The 18,677-nt window shown below is 46.7% G+C and overlaps 1 protein-coding gene across 1 annotated transcript in view; it reads left to right on the forward strand.

Annotated features, from left to right (window-relative positions):
• The first annotated feature begins 1,266 nt into the window (after positions 1-1,266).
• SRGAP3 (SLIT-ROBO Rho GTPase activating protein 3) overlaps positions 1,267-18,677 on the forward strand; it is a 127,099-nt gene continuing 109,688 nt past the window's right edge. Inside the window, exons 1-2 of the mRNA XM_040628128.1 lie at positions 1,267-1,303; positions 6,398-6,590. Of these exons, the coding sequence (XP_040484062.1) occupies positions 1,267-1,303; positions 6,398-6,590 (230 nt within the window). The remainder of the gene's footprint in view (positions 1,304-6,397; positions 6,591-18,677) is intronic.

An 18,677-nucleotide genomic window follows, 5' to 3' on the forward strand; every position in this document is an offset into this window, starting at 1 on the left:
GGGAGAGGGAGAGGCAGACTCTGTGGCCCATAGTGGGGGCGAGGAGAGGGGGGAGAGGGATCCCAGGATCCGGCATCATGACCTGAGCTGAAGGCAGACTGTTAACCAACTGAGCCACCCGCGCACCCCTTCCCAATGTATTCTGAAAAGACAAAAGTAAGGTACGGACGCTGTGAGTGATATGCTGTCATGTGTGTAAAAATGGGGGAAATAATGTATTTGAAATACACCATTATTTCTAAAAGGATGCACATGAACCTGGTAAGTTGGTTACCTTATTAGAGGGGACTAGGTGGCTGGTGATAGGGGGAGAGAGATTTCTCTTTTGATATCCTGTCGACCTTTTGAATTTTTTACCAATTTTTTAAAGTCTTGTATTTCTTATCTAAAAATAGAACTCCTTTTTTTTTTCTTCAGTAAACCTAAAACTGCTTTTAAATATAGTCTATTAGTTAACAAAAAAGTATTTCTCCAAATGAGTTGAAAACTTATTTGGCTTGCACAAAATATCAATAATTCCCCCAAACTGGAAACTATCAAGATGTTTTTCAGGAAGTAAATGGATAAATAAACTGTGAATATTATTCCATACAATGGAGTATTTATTCAGTGATCAAAAGAAATGAGCTATCAAGCCATGAAAAGACATGGAGGAACTTTAAATGCTTATTGCTAAGTAGAAGAAGCCAGCTTACAAAGCGTACATAATGTATGATTCCAACTATATGACTTTCTGGAAAAGGCAAAATTAAAGAGATAGTAGAAAGCTGAGTAGTTTTCAGGGGTTGTAGAGAGGAGGGAGGAATAGGTGGAACATGGGGGATTTTTAGGGCAGTGAAAATACTCTGTATGATACCATAATGATAGCCACATGACATTTGGCCTTTGTCCAAACCCATGCAATGTAACGCTCCAAGAGAGAGCCTAACCTAACCTCTGGACTTTCGTTAATAGTAACATATTTGTTTTGTCCATCAGTTGTAACAGATGTACCACACCAATCAATGCAAGATGTTGATAATAGGAGAAACTGTGCTGGGGAGTGAGTGAGAGAGAGTTTGTGGGAACTCTTTGTACTTTCTGGTTAATTTTTTGTAAACCTAAAGCTTCTCTAAAAAACAATCTATTAATTTTTTTTAAATATAATTTCTAATTACCTTGAACCTGAAGATCTGCTGCCTCTGCTCGTGAGGTTGTAGTAGTAAGTGGGGTGGGGAGCGTGGGGATACTTGTTCACCCCTAAGGCTGGTTGCCCTGAGTGTTGCCATGGGTGGGGGCATTGGCACAGCCACAGTGGTCTTTGGTGAGACTGTTGCAGGAGAAGGAGTAGGAGCTTTATGGGAAATGGTTAGGCAGGCTGTAGATTCTTGGGCTTTGAATGTCAGAGGAGTTTGGCTTTGATTCTATAAGCAATAGGGAGCCATGGAGAATTTTAACAAGAGAGTGCCACGGGACAGCTGTGCTTCAGGAGTCCAGGTGTCAGAATTCCTTCTGCCCCTTCTTTGGGCCTCTTGCCTCTATCTGTAAAACCAGGAGCTGCACTAGGTGATTGGAGAGGTCATCTGCAGTTCCAAGGTTCTGACAGCAAAGAGCTTTTCCTGACTTTCCAAACCCCTTCCCTCCTTGCCCCACCCGCTTTTAATTTTTCTGCTGCTCAGTGCTGTACTGTGGCTGGAACCGCCCCCTGGGGGGAATGTCTGCTGAATGGAGTCTGAGCCTTGGGAGCAATTCTGTTTTATTTTATTTTTGTCGCTCCTTTGAAATCTTCAAGGAGAAAACCCAAATCTGTGCCAGCTCCAAGGAGGAGCAACTTGGAAGGGAGTTAGAAATAACGAGATGGGTAATCAAATCCTTTCAGGGTTCCAGAGCACCGGCAAGCTGCAGTCGGAGATCCGGCCAGGACTGTTTCCTGCTAGAAGCATTTGACTCTGAGCTGTCCAAGCTACTGGAAGGTTCTAAGCACGACCCAGCCTGGAGGCTCCAGCTGGTGGTATGAATTGGGGGAGATTCTCTGCTCCTTCCAAATCCTCTCCTGTCATCATAGTGTAATTTATGAGCTTTTGCTCTAAAATAAGAGAACATTGGCTCCTGATGATGCCCTGTAATGTAGGAAAGCAGTGGCTGCAGAATTTCTGATTAATAATTCTCTTTAGACCACCATCTTGTTACAAAAAGGATACAGGAGGTTGAATACAGATGGATTAAAGTCTTTTAATAAAATGATATGGTCTCAGTCTAGTTAGGTATCTGGAGGGTCGTTGCTGCCATCTGAGGGATTTGGGCTTGATTCCTAGATTAATTGCCACACACCAGCTGTTATGAACAGAGGCTGCTTACCTCTGAGACTCCACCTCCTCATCTATGGGGGGAAAGTGGGGACTGCAAGTAGCACCTGCCTTACGCAGGACAGATTATGTGAGATAAATATGTAGAGAAGTCAGTACTGAGCCGGCAACAAATGATGGACTCCGTAAGTGCTAGTGATTATTACTAAGGTTATTTTGAGTCCCAAATAGTAGATGGTCTGAAAGTAATTTGAAAAATATTTGGGAAGCATTTTTATAACAATGTGTTGATATGGTAGGGCTTGCCCTTTGGGGAGTGATGGCATCTCGATCCAATTCAACACATTGGCCATGTCATAGGCATACCTGCGTAGCTTGTTACAGTTCAGAGAGCAAAATGTGACCTTGGACAAGTTCCTGATTGTAGTTTACACAGAGCTGTGGTTTCTTCCTCTGTAAAAATGGAGAATAACGTCATGTTGTATATGTGTGTGTGTGTGTGTGTGTGTGTGTGTGTGGTGTGCTGTGTGTATATGTGTTGTGTGGGGTGTGTGTGTGGTATTTGTGTGTATGTTTGTGTCTAGTGAGACTCCCATAATCACACCACTTAATATCTTTGGGTAAAAGCACTTGGTAAAGATAAATAGTAATTTGCTGTACAGATATTGATCTCCTGATGATCTATTACGTTTGGGAGGGAAATCTACCTTCAGAGCTTAAATTTCATTTGAGGAGCTAAGGTGGATATGACACACGTTCATGAAAGAATTGAAACATGGAGGGAGGCAGTCAGACACAAACTAGAAGTACCATGGGAGTTCAGAGTAGGGCAGGGAGGGCCAAGCAGTCCAGGACTCCCTGGGAGGAACAGTACTTGACATGGGCTCTAAAGCAGGTTTTAAACTTTTTTGCTTGCCTACCCTCTCAGTGAACTCAGGGGAAAAAACTGTCTTGCCTCATACATTTTAACTTGACATCTGAAATGTTTCATTATAAGTTTAAGTAGTTACAAAGGATATCATTTCTGCCATATTGTAAATATTGACCTTGTGGAATAAAATTACACTACTCTCTTAAATGTATCAAATGGAAGCAAAATAACAGCAGTTTTTTTATTTTGCCTTTTTATTGCAGGATCACTTATATAGAGTAGAATGCACAGATCTCCAGTATGCAACTCAATTTTTTAAAAAGATTTTATTTACTTATTTGTCAGAGAGGGAGAGAGAGAGAGCACAAGCAGGGGGAGCAGCAGGCAGGGGGAGAAGTAGGCTCTCTGCTGAGCAAGGAGCCTGACGAGGGACTCCATCCCAGGACCCTGGGATTATGACCTGAACCAAAGGCAGATGCTTAACCGACTGAGCCACCCGGGCGTCCCGCAGCTCAATTCTTTTTTTGCCAGTGTACCTGCCACCCAATCTGAGGTGTAGTCTATCTTCAGTTTTCCAGAAGGCACCTCTTGTGCCCCCTTCCAGTCAGCCCCTCCCCAACAGTGACCATTTCTCTGACCTCCATCGTCATAAACTAGTTTTGCATGATCTCATTCGTTCTGCCTTCTTTTAAGCAACGCAAGGTCTGTGAGAGTCAAGCATATTGCTGCAGGTGACAGGAGTTCATCGCCTCTTATTGTTGTATAGTATTCCATTGGGTGCCAATTTCAGATTTTAAAAAATCTTGTCTACTCTTAATGGACATTTTGGGTTGTTTCTAGTATTTGGTTATAAAGCTACTATAAGTATTCTTTTATATATCTTTTGGTGGACATAAAAACTGGATTTGTTTGGGGAATTGACAGATCACAGGATAAATACCATAACACATTGGTATCCACCACCATCCATCAAAAATTATCCAAATAAATCAGAAATTTTATTTTTTAAAAGATTTTATTTATTTGACAGCGAGAGAGAGAGAGAGAGAGAGCCAGAGAGCACAAGCAGGGGGAGTGGCAGGCAGAGGGAGAAGCAGGCTCCCCGCTGAGCAGGGAGCCCAATGTGGGGACTCGATCCCAGGACCCCGGGATCATGACCTGAGCTGAATGCAGACGCTTAACTGACTGAGCCACCCAGCTGCCCCGTCAGAAATTTTATATTGTGCCTTTCTTTACTTTCTTGAACTCATAATTCCCTTCTATTTCTTTCACAGAACTTTAACTTGATATCTTTTATACTTGAAACTTTTATTGATTACTCTATCATACTTCTTTTGATCTAAAACACGTATGTAAACTGAAATAGACATTGAGAGTTTTTCCTTTGCCCATAGAACTCTTAAGTATCTTTCTTCTGGATTGATATATCATTACATTGATCACATACAGAGTTCATCAAAATAATATTGGTATTTACACATCTGATAAACAATTACTAAACATAAAAGTAAGATAGTGTGGGAAATGCTTCTCATAAGAGATGGATGGGGGTGGTTGATGGCAGTGCTTCTCATACTTTAAGGTACATTGGACCATCTGGCGATCTTGCTAAAAATGCAGAAACTGATTCAGAAATTCTGGGTTGGGGTCTGAGATTCTGCTTTGCTAATGAGCCCGCTGGTGATGCTGCTGCAGGTGCACAGACCACACTTGGAGTAGCAAGGGTTCAGGATCCCAAAGGAAGATCTGCTAACACCAACATTCTAAATTGTCAAATTTTTTTGGCACCCAGATATCTCGACATTTAGGGGCACTACACCATGGTCAGATTCTGGATGAAGAAGTTAGTCTTTCTCCTGCCAAGCAGAAGGACCAATATGAAGAGGGAGGTGGGGAAGGAGAGCAGTCATGCCATCTAGACTGAGACACATTGTTAGGCAGAGCAGGGAAGAGTGGGGAATGGAAACAGGATCTTCAACTGATTCCGTTGTATTTTTCCTGCCTGCATACCCCTGGGGAAGCCTTTGTGTACCCCAGGGTAGGACTGCCCCCTGTGAAGACCACTTCTCTGAAGGATGCTAAGATGGTGTTGGCTGTCACTTCAGACAGGTGCCCATTTATGCAGGTGGGATTGGACATTTCAAGGACTAGTTTGAATGGTTTCGAGAGTCTACTGGGGGTAAATCCCGACACATGAAATTTGTGGCTGTGTGGTGGATGGCCTTGAATTCCATGCTAAGGAGTTGGGCTTAATACTCAGGCAGAAAGGGGCTGTGGAGTGTTTTGAGCAGGGAGCTGGTGTGAGCAGAATGCTTTGGGGAGACTGATGTGTTGCAGGTTGTGGGATGGCCGGGAAGGAGTTAAAGCAGAGGGACAGCAGCAGTGACAGCAGCAGTGACAACAGCAGTGACAACACTACGGGCTTTAAGATGAGGTTGGCTGAAGTTATTGGGATTTGCCTGTGATTTTTATCTCCACCTCCCCAGCTTTTGAACTTTTGCCCTGGTTGCACAGACCTGGTTTGCTGTCAGTATTTCCTGAAGTGTGGGTGACATTCCTCTAGGGGTACTTGAGATGTTTATGCATGGAGCTCAAGGTGATTTAGCGTGGAACACAGACGTGGCCTTAAGTAACACTGAAACCCAAGAGCCCCCGGCATCCCCTTCTCAGCCTCTCTCAGCCCTGACTGCATCTGGAGAAAGTCTTTAGCAGCTTGCATGCTCCCATTTTCCTTTTGTTGATAGAGAGCAGGGAGCTTGGGCTCAGGGCCTCTGGTAAGCAGTAGTCTCTAGATAGAATTTTACAACCTTTTTGTTTTTGTTGAATTCATTTTCTTGTAGCAGGATGGCACCTGGTCCTGGTTTTCCCTTCACTATAGTGACACAAAACCCTTCACTTCAAATATGTTCATTTCAGTAAGAAAAGCGAGCCAATTGACTAGATCACATGGAAGAAAAAAATAATGCTGGCGGCACATGGACATGGCAAAAGCCGTGGTGGTGACATGCCATGATTCAACTTGGGGAAACATTGGGCTAGACCATGTGACAAAAGCCAGCATGTGCCAGATCTCTGTGCCAATGCCCGGAGAGGCTCTGGGGGGGGGGGAGGTGGGCATGGTGGTGGGGACGGGGCTGCAGGAATCGCAGTGCCTGCGCCAGGGGCCCTAGGTCAGCCGGGTGGGTCCTGCCGCAGTGCCCACCACAGCCTAACGCCCGCTGCCCCTTGCCTCTGCCCACAGAGATCCGCACGCAGCTGGTGGAGCAGTTCAAATGCCTGGAGCAGCAGTCCGAGTCCCGGCTGCAGCTGCTCCAGGACCTCCAGGAGTTCTTCCGCCGGAAAGCTGAGATTGAGCTGGAGTACTCCCGCAGCCTGGAGAAGCTGGCCGAGCGGTTCTCCTCCAAGATCCGCAGTTCCCGGGAGCACCAGTTCAAGTGAGGAGGGGGCTGGGGCCGGGGCGGGCCGAGGGGAGGCAGCAAAGCAGAAAGCAGGCAAAGACTCACTGGAGGCAGACGGTGTGCTTTTCAGGCCTTGGGAATGCAGGTTACAGACCATCTGTGCCTGACTTCTTCCTCCTCGGAAAGTGAGGATAGAGATAGTTCTCACGCATAGGGATGCTGCGGGGAATGAATGGGGCACATGGAACAGTGCTTGTGGCAGACAGTAAATGCTCAGTAAATTGTCCTTGCTGTTGCTATTATCCTACCAAGTACCAGGCATTGCGCTAGTCTTCATTTGGGCCAAGGTGACCTCCCCCCTCCTTTCAGGACAACTGAATGCTTTTATCTGGGGGTCAACCAGCGCACTTCCCAATTCCCTCGGGACAGGGATCTCAGAATCTCTTCTCCATGGAACTGATGCTCAGTGCATCCCTCTTCCTTACTCCCCTGGAGGATCAGTGCCCAGTGCCTGGGGCTCTTTCTCTGCCTCATTTATTTACAATACACAAACTCTGGGTCCTGATTTCTCACACTCCAAACTCTGGGTTTGTGAGCTCGGATCCCTTCAGGCATTGACATGGCTGCCTCTGAGTCTCTTTTCCCTGAACCCACTGGGGCCAGCCTCCCAAATGCAGGTAGGAGGTAGCAACCCCAGGGGACAGTGTTCACAGGACAGGGAGCCACTCTGCAGCTGTCTCTCCCTCTGCCACACTCCCGGGACCTTCTCCTCCACCTGTCATCTCTTCAGCCAGTCACCCTCAACCACAGGGGATCAGCAACTTGCTTCAACCCCCTGACCCACTCCTCCCTCTGGGTCCGATCCTGTTTTTCTCTCTATATTTTAAAAAGTTGTGGTAAAACACACATAATATAAACCATTTTTAAGTGTACAGTTACATAGCATGAAGGATACTCATGCTGTTGTGCAACCATCACTACAATATGACCCCACAATGCTTTTCATCTGGCGAAACAGAAACTCATACTGATCAAACACTAACTCCCCATTCCTTCCCCCTCCAGTCCCTGGCAAACACCATTCGACTTGCTGTCTCTATGAATTTCCCTACTGTAGAGACCTTAGAGAAGTGAAATCATATGGTAGTTGCTCTTTTGTCACTGGCTTATTTCATTTAGTCTAATGTCTGCTAGCTTACCCCATACTGTAGCTGATGCCCTTTTTAAGGCTGAGTAATATTCCATCGGATGTATACAGTGCATTGTGTTTCTCTATTCACTTGTAAGTGGACCTTAGCTTGCTTCCACCCTCTTCCCTATATTTTTTTGCCTTCTGCTCCAGCCAGGGAGCCCTCTTCCTCTAAACTTCTGTAAACATTTCCCTTCGTTTGTGCCACAGCATTTGAATACTCACTTTTGTGGAATTTGCTTTATCAAAGAGCAAAAAAGCATTATTACATCTTCACAAATACCACTCTTTTTTTTCTACCCAATCTTATTTATTCAAACTTAGCCTGCAGGAGGAAACTTCTATTAATAATGTCCTCCCAGGCACTGTCTAGGCCCTTCCACACACATAATCTCATTTTTCTGTTAGATTTTTTTTTTTTTTGGAGAAAATTTTCTTTTTTTTTTTCTTTCCAAATGATGAAAGTAAAATGGTCATTGTATATAATTTAGAAAATACAGAAAAATAGGAGGGAAAAAAGTCACTCATGCAGCCCTGCCACTCAGAAGCAAATGCTGCTCAGTTTTGGTGCCTTCTCTGGCCTTTTAGTTATAACAACAGCCATGACAGTTTATTGAGAGTAGTAACTGAGCACTTGGGGCCGGGTGGGGGTTACTGCCCTATCTTAATGATGAGGGCCGGGAATCTCTGAGAAAGCAGCTTGTCCAGACATGTCTGTGGACCCGTCATTGCAAAGAGAAAGATTTGGACTTATCGGCCTGAGATAAGAAAGGGCTGGGTGCAGCCTGAGAACAGTCATGGGATCTGAACGCTCCCCTAAAACCAGAGATACAGACACATGCACGGAAACCCTTGTCTCTGGCTGAGCTGTCACTGGAGCCATCCAGGGCTGTGTGGTCAGGCTGTGGTCTCAGCTCCTGCCTGTCTCCTCCCTTCCCATTTTCAGTGTGAACATGGGGGAAAGGGGGAAAGGCGGAGCTATGGGGGAGCGTGGGTGGGGGTCCCCTGTTCCCTCGCATCGCCTGTAATGAGCTCGGCCAGCCCCTCATGGGTTCATTAAACAGAGGCCACCAGACGGAACAGGAGCCCCAGCTGGCAGTCGGGCCAAGCAGGCTGCTTGACACACTATGAAAGTCTAATTAGGGCGTGGGCCCAGGCCAGTGCAGCTGGCATAGGCCCTCTGCACGATGCTAATGTGGCTTTTGGAAGCAGGAGTCTCTAAGGGATGTCTGGACTTGCCCTTTGACCCCAGGGCCAACCAGTGCTGACCCCTGGCTGCCTGTTTGGAGCTTAGTGAAGAGGATCTGTGCTGGGCTCTGGGTCCTTCATCCTGCTGTCCAGAGAAGGCTTGTCTTGCCGTCTTACAGTTACTTCATTTAAGAGTGTCCATCTCTCTGGCAGGTAGCCTCTCAGGGCCTTGAGGGCAGGGCCCAGATCTTGTTATTTTATTCCCACTGCAATGGGCCCAGTGCCAGACAGATGGGGTGTTTGTGAATGAGCAGGAGCAAGGAAGGGAGGAAATGTACTTGGTCTGTAAAACCTACTCTGGCTGAGAGATTTTGTTTAGAGAGGGAATTGAGTTGACCAAGATAGCCCAGCAAATGAGTGGCTGAGATGGGATGGGAACTGTCTTAGTTCATTTGGCTGCTGTAACCAAGTACCATAGACGACGTAGCTTACAAACTGATTTCTTACCATGTTAGAAGCTGGAAGTCCATCAGAGCAATCATTTGATAGTTTGTTTGTTTCTTTCTTCCTTTCTTTCTCCTTTTCTTTTCTTTTCTTTTCTTTTCTTTTCTTTTCTTTTCTTTTCTTTTCTTTTCTTTTCTTTTCTCTTTCATGTTTGATTGTTCATCTCCCTCTTCTACTAGGTGGGAAATCCCACCATGGCAGGAACTGCCTGTCTTGTTTCCTATGATAAATCAGGGCCTGGCACCTCATAGGTGCTCAGTAAATACTGGCTAAATAAGAAAATCAACAAATACAGAATATTACAGGCACACAGAGGAAGCACTGGGTGAAACTCAGAGGTAGTAACTTCTAACCTTGAGGCCTGAAGAGCAAGCAGGTGGCAGAGTTCAAAGGACATGGCCAGAGAGACTGGGTGCCTGCCTCAACCTTACCAACTGTGGGCATGCCCCCTCTCAAGAGAAGGGACAGTATCTGAGCTCAGGGACTGTGTCCTGTTAATCTTGGTGTTTCAGCACACAGCACAGTCCAGGAAAATAAGAGGTCCTCAGTGTGCGTAGAAAAGAAATAGATGATGATGGTATTATTCTCCATATGCTTGACCTGCCTCAGGTAAACCCTCAGAGCCATCACCTGAACCTTTCTTTGAATCACGTGCTATAGGGAGCTCAGCCCCCATGAGTCTAGCCCTGCCAGGGTGCCAGCATGGTCGGGTTCTGTGAGAGCTCTCTCGGCGTGCAGATCGCTGATTCTCATGTGTCTTCACGTGGTAGAGAAGAGAGAGAGCAGGCAAGCTCTCCCCTGACTCTTCTAAGGGCACTAATCCCATTCATGAAGGCTCTGCCCTAATCCTAATTACCTGCCAAAGGCCCCACCACCTGACACCAACACACCCGGTGTAGGGTTTCAACATACTGCTTTTAAGGGGGCCCAGACATTCAGTCTGTAACAAGAACTCAGGTCTCTTGATTCTAAGTGCAGTGCTCCTCCATTTGCTCTTTATCTGCCCGGGCAATCAGTATACATATATGTATGTATGTGTGTGTGTGTGTGTGTGTGTGTGTGTGTGTATACACACATATGTGTGTGTGTATACACATATGTGTGTGTGTGTGTGTGTATAAACTGCCCAGGAGGTGCTGTGATGGAAATAAATGTAATGCAGAATGTTTTGGTTATCTATTCTGTGTAACAGCAATACTTAGTACAAAAATGTAGTACCGTGGTTCTACATTTTAGTACTAAGTATTGCTGTCAGGAATTTGGACAGGGCTCAGTCAGGTGATTTTTCTGCCTTATATGGCACTGACTGCCATCACTGAGTGGTCTTCAGCTGGCAGCTGTTCTGGGCTGGCAGGTCCAAGATGGCTTCACCTATGTGCCTGGTGCTTTGGTGGGGATGGCTGCAAGGCTGTGCCCTCCTTCCCTGTGCGGTGTCAGGGCCTCTGTACCTAGCATTTCAGCTGGGTGTCTGACACTGTAGCTCAGGGCCCCGAGAGAGCAGGGGGGAAGCCCCAGTCTTCAAGGCAAGGTCTGGAACTGGCCCAGCACCACCTCTCAGCCTGAGCTCAGCTTCAAGGAGATAGAAAAGAAAACCCTTCTCACGTCAAAGGATTTGCAGCCCTCTTTGATCCTCCACACTGAGCCGAACAGCAGTCAGGGAAGGCACCTGGAGGCAGTGGCATTGAAGCAGAGACCTGAGGGATGAGAAAGGGCAGCCCTGGGGGCAGCAGGAGAGGAGGAGAGGCCGGTGCAGCTGGAACTGGTGGTGAGGGAGTGTGGGAAGCCACTGAGGCACCGTAAGTAGGGGGGAGCATGACCCCATTTCTGTTTTTGAAAGATGACCCTGGATTGAAGGGGGCACGAGTGGAGCAGGTGGGTGGGATTATTGCTGTGCAGGTGGTGGTGATGACTGCCAGGGGCATGGCGGAGCAGAGGAGGGGTAGGCAGTGCTGGGCAGTCTCTCAGAGGTAGGACTGAGGAAAACAGGAATCAAGGCTGTCTTCCCTTTCTGACTCGACAGAAGTACTTGAGAAGAGTGAGGCAGAAGCTGCCATCCTGTGCTGAATTCGCCTGTGTTCTTGTCTGTCCCCCTTTTGGCAACCACTGGGCGATGGGCTCAGAGATGGCGAGAGGGTGGCTCTTGACCTGGGGTCCTGAACACCCAGCACCAGGTTTGGTATATGGTTGGCACGCACTGTTTGTTGAACGAACGAATGAACATCAGATGGTGATTAGAATTGTTCTGGGGTGGGGCTGGTGGGAGGAAGGGAGGGGGACTTGTGTCTTCTGGCTGCCTTAGGATCTTGGTGGGGCCATTTGCACAAAGGGTCACCCACTCCTTGTGCCTGGCATAGTGTTGCTGAGAGGACAGAGTGTGGGCTTCACAGTGCTGTCCCTGCCTGGGGAATTGGGACCACAGATGCTAGGGCACCCTTTTACAAAGTGCAGTCCTGACCGGCAGCATCACATGGACACTTGTCAGAAATGCAAAATCTAGGGGCGCCTGGGTGGCTCAGCTGTTAAGCGTCTGTCTTCGGCTCAGGTCATGCCCCGCATCAGGCTCCCTGCTCGGCTGGAAGCCTGCTTCTCCCTTTCACACTCCCCTTGATTGTGTTCCCTCTCTCACTGTCTCTCTGTCAAATTAATAAATAAAATATTTTTTAAAAAAAAGAAAAGAAAAAGAAATGCAAAATCTGGGGCCTCCCCTTAGACCTGCTGAACGAGAAACTCCAGGGGTAGGGCCCAGCAATCTGTATTTTAACACGCCCTCCAGGGGATTCTGAAGGTTATTTTGTGTATGAGCACACATTGTGATGATTTTCCAGATGATAAATTATTTACAACTTACTTTTAGGCCACGCTGGCCTTCTAGAACCTTCTTCTTCCCCAGAGTCAAACCCATAACCCACTGCTCTTTCCCAGCCAGCCCTAGCCTGAGGTTGGCTTATCCTCTTCAAGACCTGGAACTAGGGGCCCTTCCTGAGCAGGAGTGTGGTGGTGGGGAGGGGCAGCACACCAGGGGCTTTTAAAACCTGCCTTTCAGGGTAGGTGACTGTCCTCCAAACAAGTTGGGTAGTTCGAGGAAGCCAGAGGTTTGCTGGAACTAACACTTTCTCTTCCTCCAGAGGAGGGTTTTCTAAGACGCCGATACATTGAGATGTCTAGATGGGTGGGGGGGGGGTGGATATGAATGCAGTGAGGAGCGACTACCCACTCCCTCCCCCCTCTTTGAGATTCCTGACACACATTAGGATATGGAAGGCTCTGAGAAGTTTTGCAATAAATAAGCCTGGTGACTTCTTTCTGAAAGCTATTTGACCATAGAATTCTTTCTCCCCTGTAATATTGATTAACATTTCACCGAACTAGCACTCCTTGGGACCCAGTTTGAAAAGCCCTGTCCTAGCCCAACCCCAGATTGCCATCTGGAACATTAGCCCCACATGCTCTGTGTGAGGTGATGTCCTCTTCCGTTCTGATGCCTTTAGTCTGCGGTATCTCTTACCTTCCGGGGGATATACCTGAGAAAAATCCTTTCTCTAGCAGGTTAACTGTTGGTAGCTATTATTTGGATAGCTGTGGGGAAGAAAAAAAAAAGCTGCAAGGAATTCTATTCAAATGTGTTTAAAATTGGGAAAGTCAGATTTTGGAAAGAACTGGGAGGTGCTTGGCTAGCTAATGAATAATGTTTAATATTCTATGTAGAGAAGGTCTGAAATAGCTCTCAGCTTCACAGAGCAGTTGGGAAGGAGGATGCCAGGGAGCAAATAACCTTTTTTTCACAGATGTAGCATTTCCCTAAAAAGATGCTATAATTTAGATTTAGCCTTTCAGGTGAATCCTAAGCAGAGAAGCACTTTTGTAGTAGGTAAATTGAGCCTGTAAATGTGGAAAGGATTCAGAATGAAAAGGTTTGCTTAGAACAAGTTGGGGATAAAGGGGAAGATCCTCCAGGTGGGACTCCTGTCTCATTCATAGCTACTACTGTTCTTATGACTAGTATCACACTAGCCATAGCTTTCCAGTAATACTTTCCAAGAGCTGGTATTCTCCCCGTACGGGTTCCAGCCAGATCTTCCCTGAGCACTCGGTGCCTGTGCTGAGCAGAATGTTTAATCTTTCAGATACCCATCACAGCCACATTACCTTGAGCCAAGGGTTCCACTAGGTGTCTTTTTTTTTTTTAAGGTTTTATTTATTTATTTGACAGAGAGCGAGAGCACAAACAGGGGGAGCGGCAGAGGGAGAGGGAGAAGCAGGTTCCCCGCTGAGCCAGGGACCCATCCTGGGGCTTGATCCCAGGACTCTGGGATCATAACCTGAGCCGAAGGCAGATGCTTAACCAACCGAGCCCCCCAGGCACCCCAGCCACTAGGTGTCTTGCATGCATTGCCTCATTTAACTTTGTGGTAAACATTTGTGACCTTTGAGGCAGGTACTATCTCTGTCTTTCTAGTTGAAACCATTGAGGTTTTGAGAAATTAAGGAATTTTCCCAGAGGCACACAGCCAGAGCAGATAAGCGGCAGAGGTAGAATTCTAATCTTGGTTTATCTGGCCCCAAAATGCAAATCTGCTTCAAGCTGTATTGCTTTGGGTATCCCCTCACTTCTCTGAGCTGGTTTAGTGTTCCTGAGAGCCACCCATCCATCTAGGCCAGTTCTCCATGTTTGGGCATTTAGGGTGCCTTGTCCTGGCCAGCCCCTGCTCATCTCAGCAGGGCCAGCTAAGGGCTCACTTCCCCTGAGAAACCCCTGCCCTAGAGCCCAGGCCCCGAGTCCACTGCACCTCCCCTGGCCTTCCACGGTGATCTGTGTGTCACTCTCATTATTATTACAGATGATCAAGAAATGATCTAGTTCATATGCCTGGTCCTCCCGCTTCAGCCTGCCGGCTGCTTGAAGGCAAGGGGTCATTTCTCATCTCTCTCTCCCTCTCTGATCAATAATAGAAGGTTTTTTGAATGATTAACTGAAAAGACCGAGATATTACCAAATACTTTCTTCAAACTCATGAAGGAAATAGACTTACTTTGTGTGGCTACATAAAGGAGAGAGGTGAGGACCAAGGATAGCATTTTCAGAGAAACAGACTTCACCTTGACCTTGAGAACATTCCAGTAGCTAGAGCTGTCCAGCAGGGAAAGGGCTGCCTTGAGGATGTGAGCTCCCATCTGGGGAGGTGTGTGCACAAAGGCCAGGTATTTTAAGTGGGCATTACTGGAAGAGGAGGAATGGCTAGACCAGAGTGGTGTTCCTCAAAATGAGAGTGGGATCACTGAGAACACATGAACCATACACACTGAATTATCTTTTCAATTCTTTCAGCCTCCATGGTTGGCTCAAGGAGACGGTCTCAGTTTGGTTACTAGTATGTTGCTAATGCCTCTCTAATTTCCTTTTTCACAAGTAGAGAATGGACCTCAGGCACCCGCATCTGCCTCGGATTGAGCGATGCTGTTTTGGTTTCCTTGAACCTACTTTTTCAGCTCACTTTCTATTTATGGCAAGTGATGCTGGCTTTTAAAATTTTTATTTTAACCAAGACTAGGGAAAGTCCTTTGTAAATAAATTCACTTAAGTAAAAATAAACAGTGATGAACAGGGAGTTATTAAGTATGGTGGGTTTGCAGGAATGGCAAAAATCCTAAAGCCCGTATAAGACCCCCCAGGGCCCCTTTTAACTCCTCCTGGAGAGTGAACACTACCCTGTTCATTTCCCACCTTGCTCTTTTCATTGCTAGGAGGAATTTCAAAGCAGGAGTCTCAGCCAAAACAGTGGTCTTTGCAACAGCCATAACCCCTTTTTCTCCTTCCACGTTTGCCCTTGGGCCCTTTCCTAGATCCTGTACCAGCTTTCCTGGAATCTGCGGAGACTATAATCAGCAACTTCCGAAGTGTTAACCAGGGTGTGGTTTATTTATGTATGATATGCTTTATATAAATCTACATGTGCATATCATCTAAATTTTATTCTAAAAATGAAAAATAGTTGATGCAATGGAGATTTTTAAAAAATATTTATTTATTTTAGAGAGAGAGAGAGTGAGCACGTGTGAAAGAGTGGTGGGGGGAGAGACAGAGGGAGAGGGAGAGAGAACCCCAAGCAGACTCCTCGCTGAGCACGGAGCCTAACGTGAGGCTCAATCTCACGATCCTGAGATCACCACCTGTGCCGAAACCAAGAGTCAGATGCTTAACCAACAGTGCCACCCAGGTGCCCCAGTAATGAAGGAGATTTTTAACAAGCAGTAATGTGCAGGGGATTACTTTTGATTCCATTCCATTCGACAAATAGGTTAATAATAACCTTTGAAGATTATATAGTACCTTACACTTTGCAAATTGCCTCCCCAGCCTTTAGCTGCTTAAATCCTCCCATAACCCTGGTGGAGCTGGGAGTCAGAAAAGGTGTCATCATCCTCACCTGACACATAAGAGGTGTGAAGTCCAGATGGGGTGAGCCCCGGTTTAGGGTCCTCAGGTGATTGGTAAAAGAACCAACCAGAGGAGCCGTGGATCAGGCCCTTCCTCTGCCTAGCGCTGCACACACAACGGTGAGCTCATCGTGCGGATGGATAAACCAAGGCAAAGGGGTTTGCAGGGCAAGAGAAGATGAGGCTGGCCAGGCATTGCTTAATGAGGCAGAGATTTTCATCCTGGTACCAGGGACACTTTCAGCAGGTTCAAGGGGAGCTCAGAGGTGCTGCTGGACACTAGACCCAGTGTGCTGTTGATGAGGTTGCGGAATACAGGTGAGGTTCGGTGGGGTGTAGTCTGGAGCCGACCATCAAGAAAGAATTCTTGAGACGTCTTTGGTGCAAAATGGTGGTTTATTAAAGCACAGGGATAGGACCCGTGGGCAGAAAGAGCTGCTGCCCCAGGTTGTGAGGGGTGGCTGATTATATACCATGGGGTTGGGAGGGGGTAAGGAAAAAGGGAGGTTGAGAAAGTACTTTCGTAGTTAAAAAAGACTCACAGGATAATGGAGGTCTTGCCATTGTTAAGGTTGTTTTTCCCTCTAGCAAGGCATTAGCATTAAGATAGTTGGGGGCTTCCTGGAAGAATGTCACACAGGTCCCACCCAGGAGTGGTGGGTAGGGGGAGGTTGCGGGGTGTCAGCTTATGCTCTGTCTTCAGCCAGCCTTCTGTTCCCTCATCACCGTCACTTTGAGGGATGAGGAATGAGTGAGTGAATCATTCTGTCCCAGGGTGGAGGGGGAGTCCCAGGACCATTTGTATCAGGTCTCAAAGTATATATGAGAGTTTGCAGAGGGAGAAGGTAGTAATGGGAGGAAGAAAACCAACACTTATAGAAAACCTACCATGGGTCGTATATCTGTATACATCTGTCGTTGGATTTTTCCTAATAACCTAGTGAGGTGCTAGTGGTAATAATAGTGATGACAATAATAATTATTATCATATGCTGGGTTTGATGCTAAAAGCATCCAGTGAATTACCTCATTCAGTTCTTAAGACACCATTGTGAGGCAGGTCTTATCAACTCTGTTTTACAGATAAGGAAAGAAAAGGTTTAACTAACTCCTCAAGTTCACCCAGCTGGTGAGGGGCTTACAACATGGGTAAGCAGATCCTGCTTCAGTCAGGTGATGCCATGGGTGTAGTCCTTCCCCTTTGGAATTATCCTGTCTCAGGGCTGGCATCAGCCAAAGCTAGCTTCTAAGTCAGTGGATTTCAGCTGGCTCTCCCAGCTCTAAAAACTCACATTTACCACCTGCCGTGTGGTGGCTCTATGGCAAAGCCGCAGGATAAACTCTTACCCTTCACCTGGATGGCTTTTCTGCTTCCCACCTGGCCTTCCTGCCCCAGTGATCTCATCATTGGCCACTTAAAACCTTCATTCAGCCTTGATCTCTGAGGTCCTTCCTGCCACCTGCCTCCATTTCCACTGTGCCTTCCCTCAGTCCTGCCTTAGCCAATTAGCCCCAGAGCAATCTATGTCCTGTTTTGACTTCACAGCTTCACACTCAGGCTTCCCTCTGCCAGCAGGATGCTCCCATCTTTGCCCTTTCCACCTGGCAAACTCCTACGTGCATTTCAAGGCCCCATGCAAATGTTCCTGTGACTCTTCTTCCACCCTGAGGCAGGATTGGCCTCTCCCTCCCTCCTCTAGGATCCAATTCCTCACAGGGCATAACAGAGTGGACGTCTGTTACTCAATTCTGCTTAGCGTCTCTCCCCCTTTCTTTGATAACGTCATCGAGATTTTTCCTCCGGTGAATCACCCCTGAGCAATGGTGGTTCTGTGACCGGATCTGCATCATCTTGGTCACAGATCTTTAATACGGTGTGATTCCAGGACTTTTAGTGGACTGATGGGAAAAGGCTGTCTTTCTACTGGGATTACTAGCAGCCGGGGTATTTTTGGTCTGTAGAAGGCCTGCCTGAGAGTGAAGCCAACACAGAGAGAGGAAAGCAGAGCCAACAGATGGAGAGACCAAGACCAGATCCTGGAGTCATCGTTTGAGCCCCTGGATCTAGCTGAGGCCAGCCCCCTCCTATTCCTTTATATTTTTTTATTAAAATGTTTGATCCTTTAAATTTTCCCTTCTCCCACTTACTATCATTTTTGCTTAAGACAGTTTGAAGGAGTTCTGTCACTTCAACTAGAGGAATTCTGACCAATAGCCGTAATAATTCTTGGTGTGTGTGAATTTTACCTACTAGACTCTCAAGGCACATCTAGTCATCTTTTCAGTCCTCTGTGACTAGAACATGGCAGATGTTCAAAAAACATTTGAAGATCGAGTGAGTGAACGGGCGAATGAATGAATGAATTGGATTCTGCCAAGGACTATGAAGGAATACAAAGAAGTACAAGAGATTGTTCCTGCCTTCAAGGGGCTTACAGAATACGTGCGGGAACAAGCCCCACACATGAGTGGTGATTGACGAGCTAAGCCACAACATAAAAGATGTGCGGAGGTAACTATCCGAGTAGATCCAAATGAGCGGCTTAGACAGATCTCAGGTAATCCCTGAAGAAGAGCCTTGTGAACAGGACTTCTGAGAGTGGGCTTTTGCTGTGTGGCAAGAATAGTGGAAGGCATTCCAGACGAGTGAGGACGGAATGGGCACAGGTGCCAAGGCAGGAATGCCCACAAACCAGGAAGGGCTAGCTCCCCCCCTTCCCAGATTTCAGTAGCCTCCCTGTCCTGTCATTGAAGCTAAATATACGAAAGGGTCCTCTGTCATGGCCATTCACTGTTTTTATTTTTGT

This window comes from Ursus maritimus, unplaced genomic scaffold, assembly GCF_017311325.1.
Source record: "Ursus maritimus isolate PB19 unplaced genomic scaffold, ASM1731132v1 scaffold_14, whole genome shotgun sequence".
Lineage (NCBI taxonomy): Eukaryota > Metazoa > Chordata > Mammalia > Carnivora > Ursidae > Ursus > Ursus maritimus.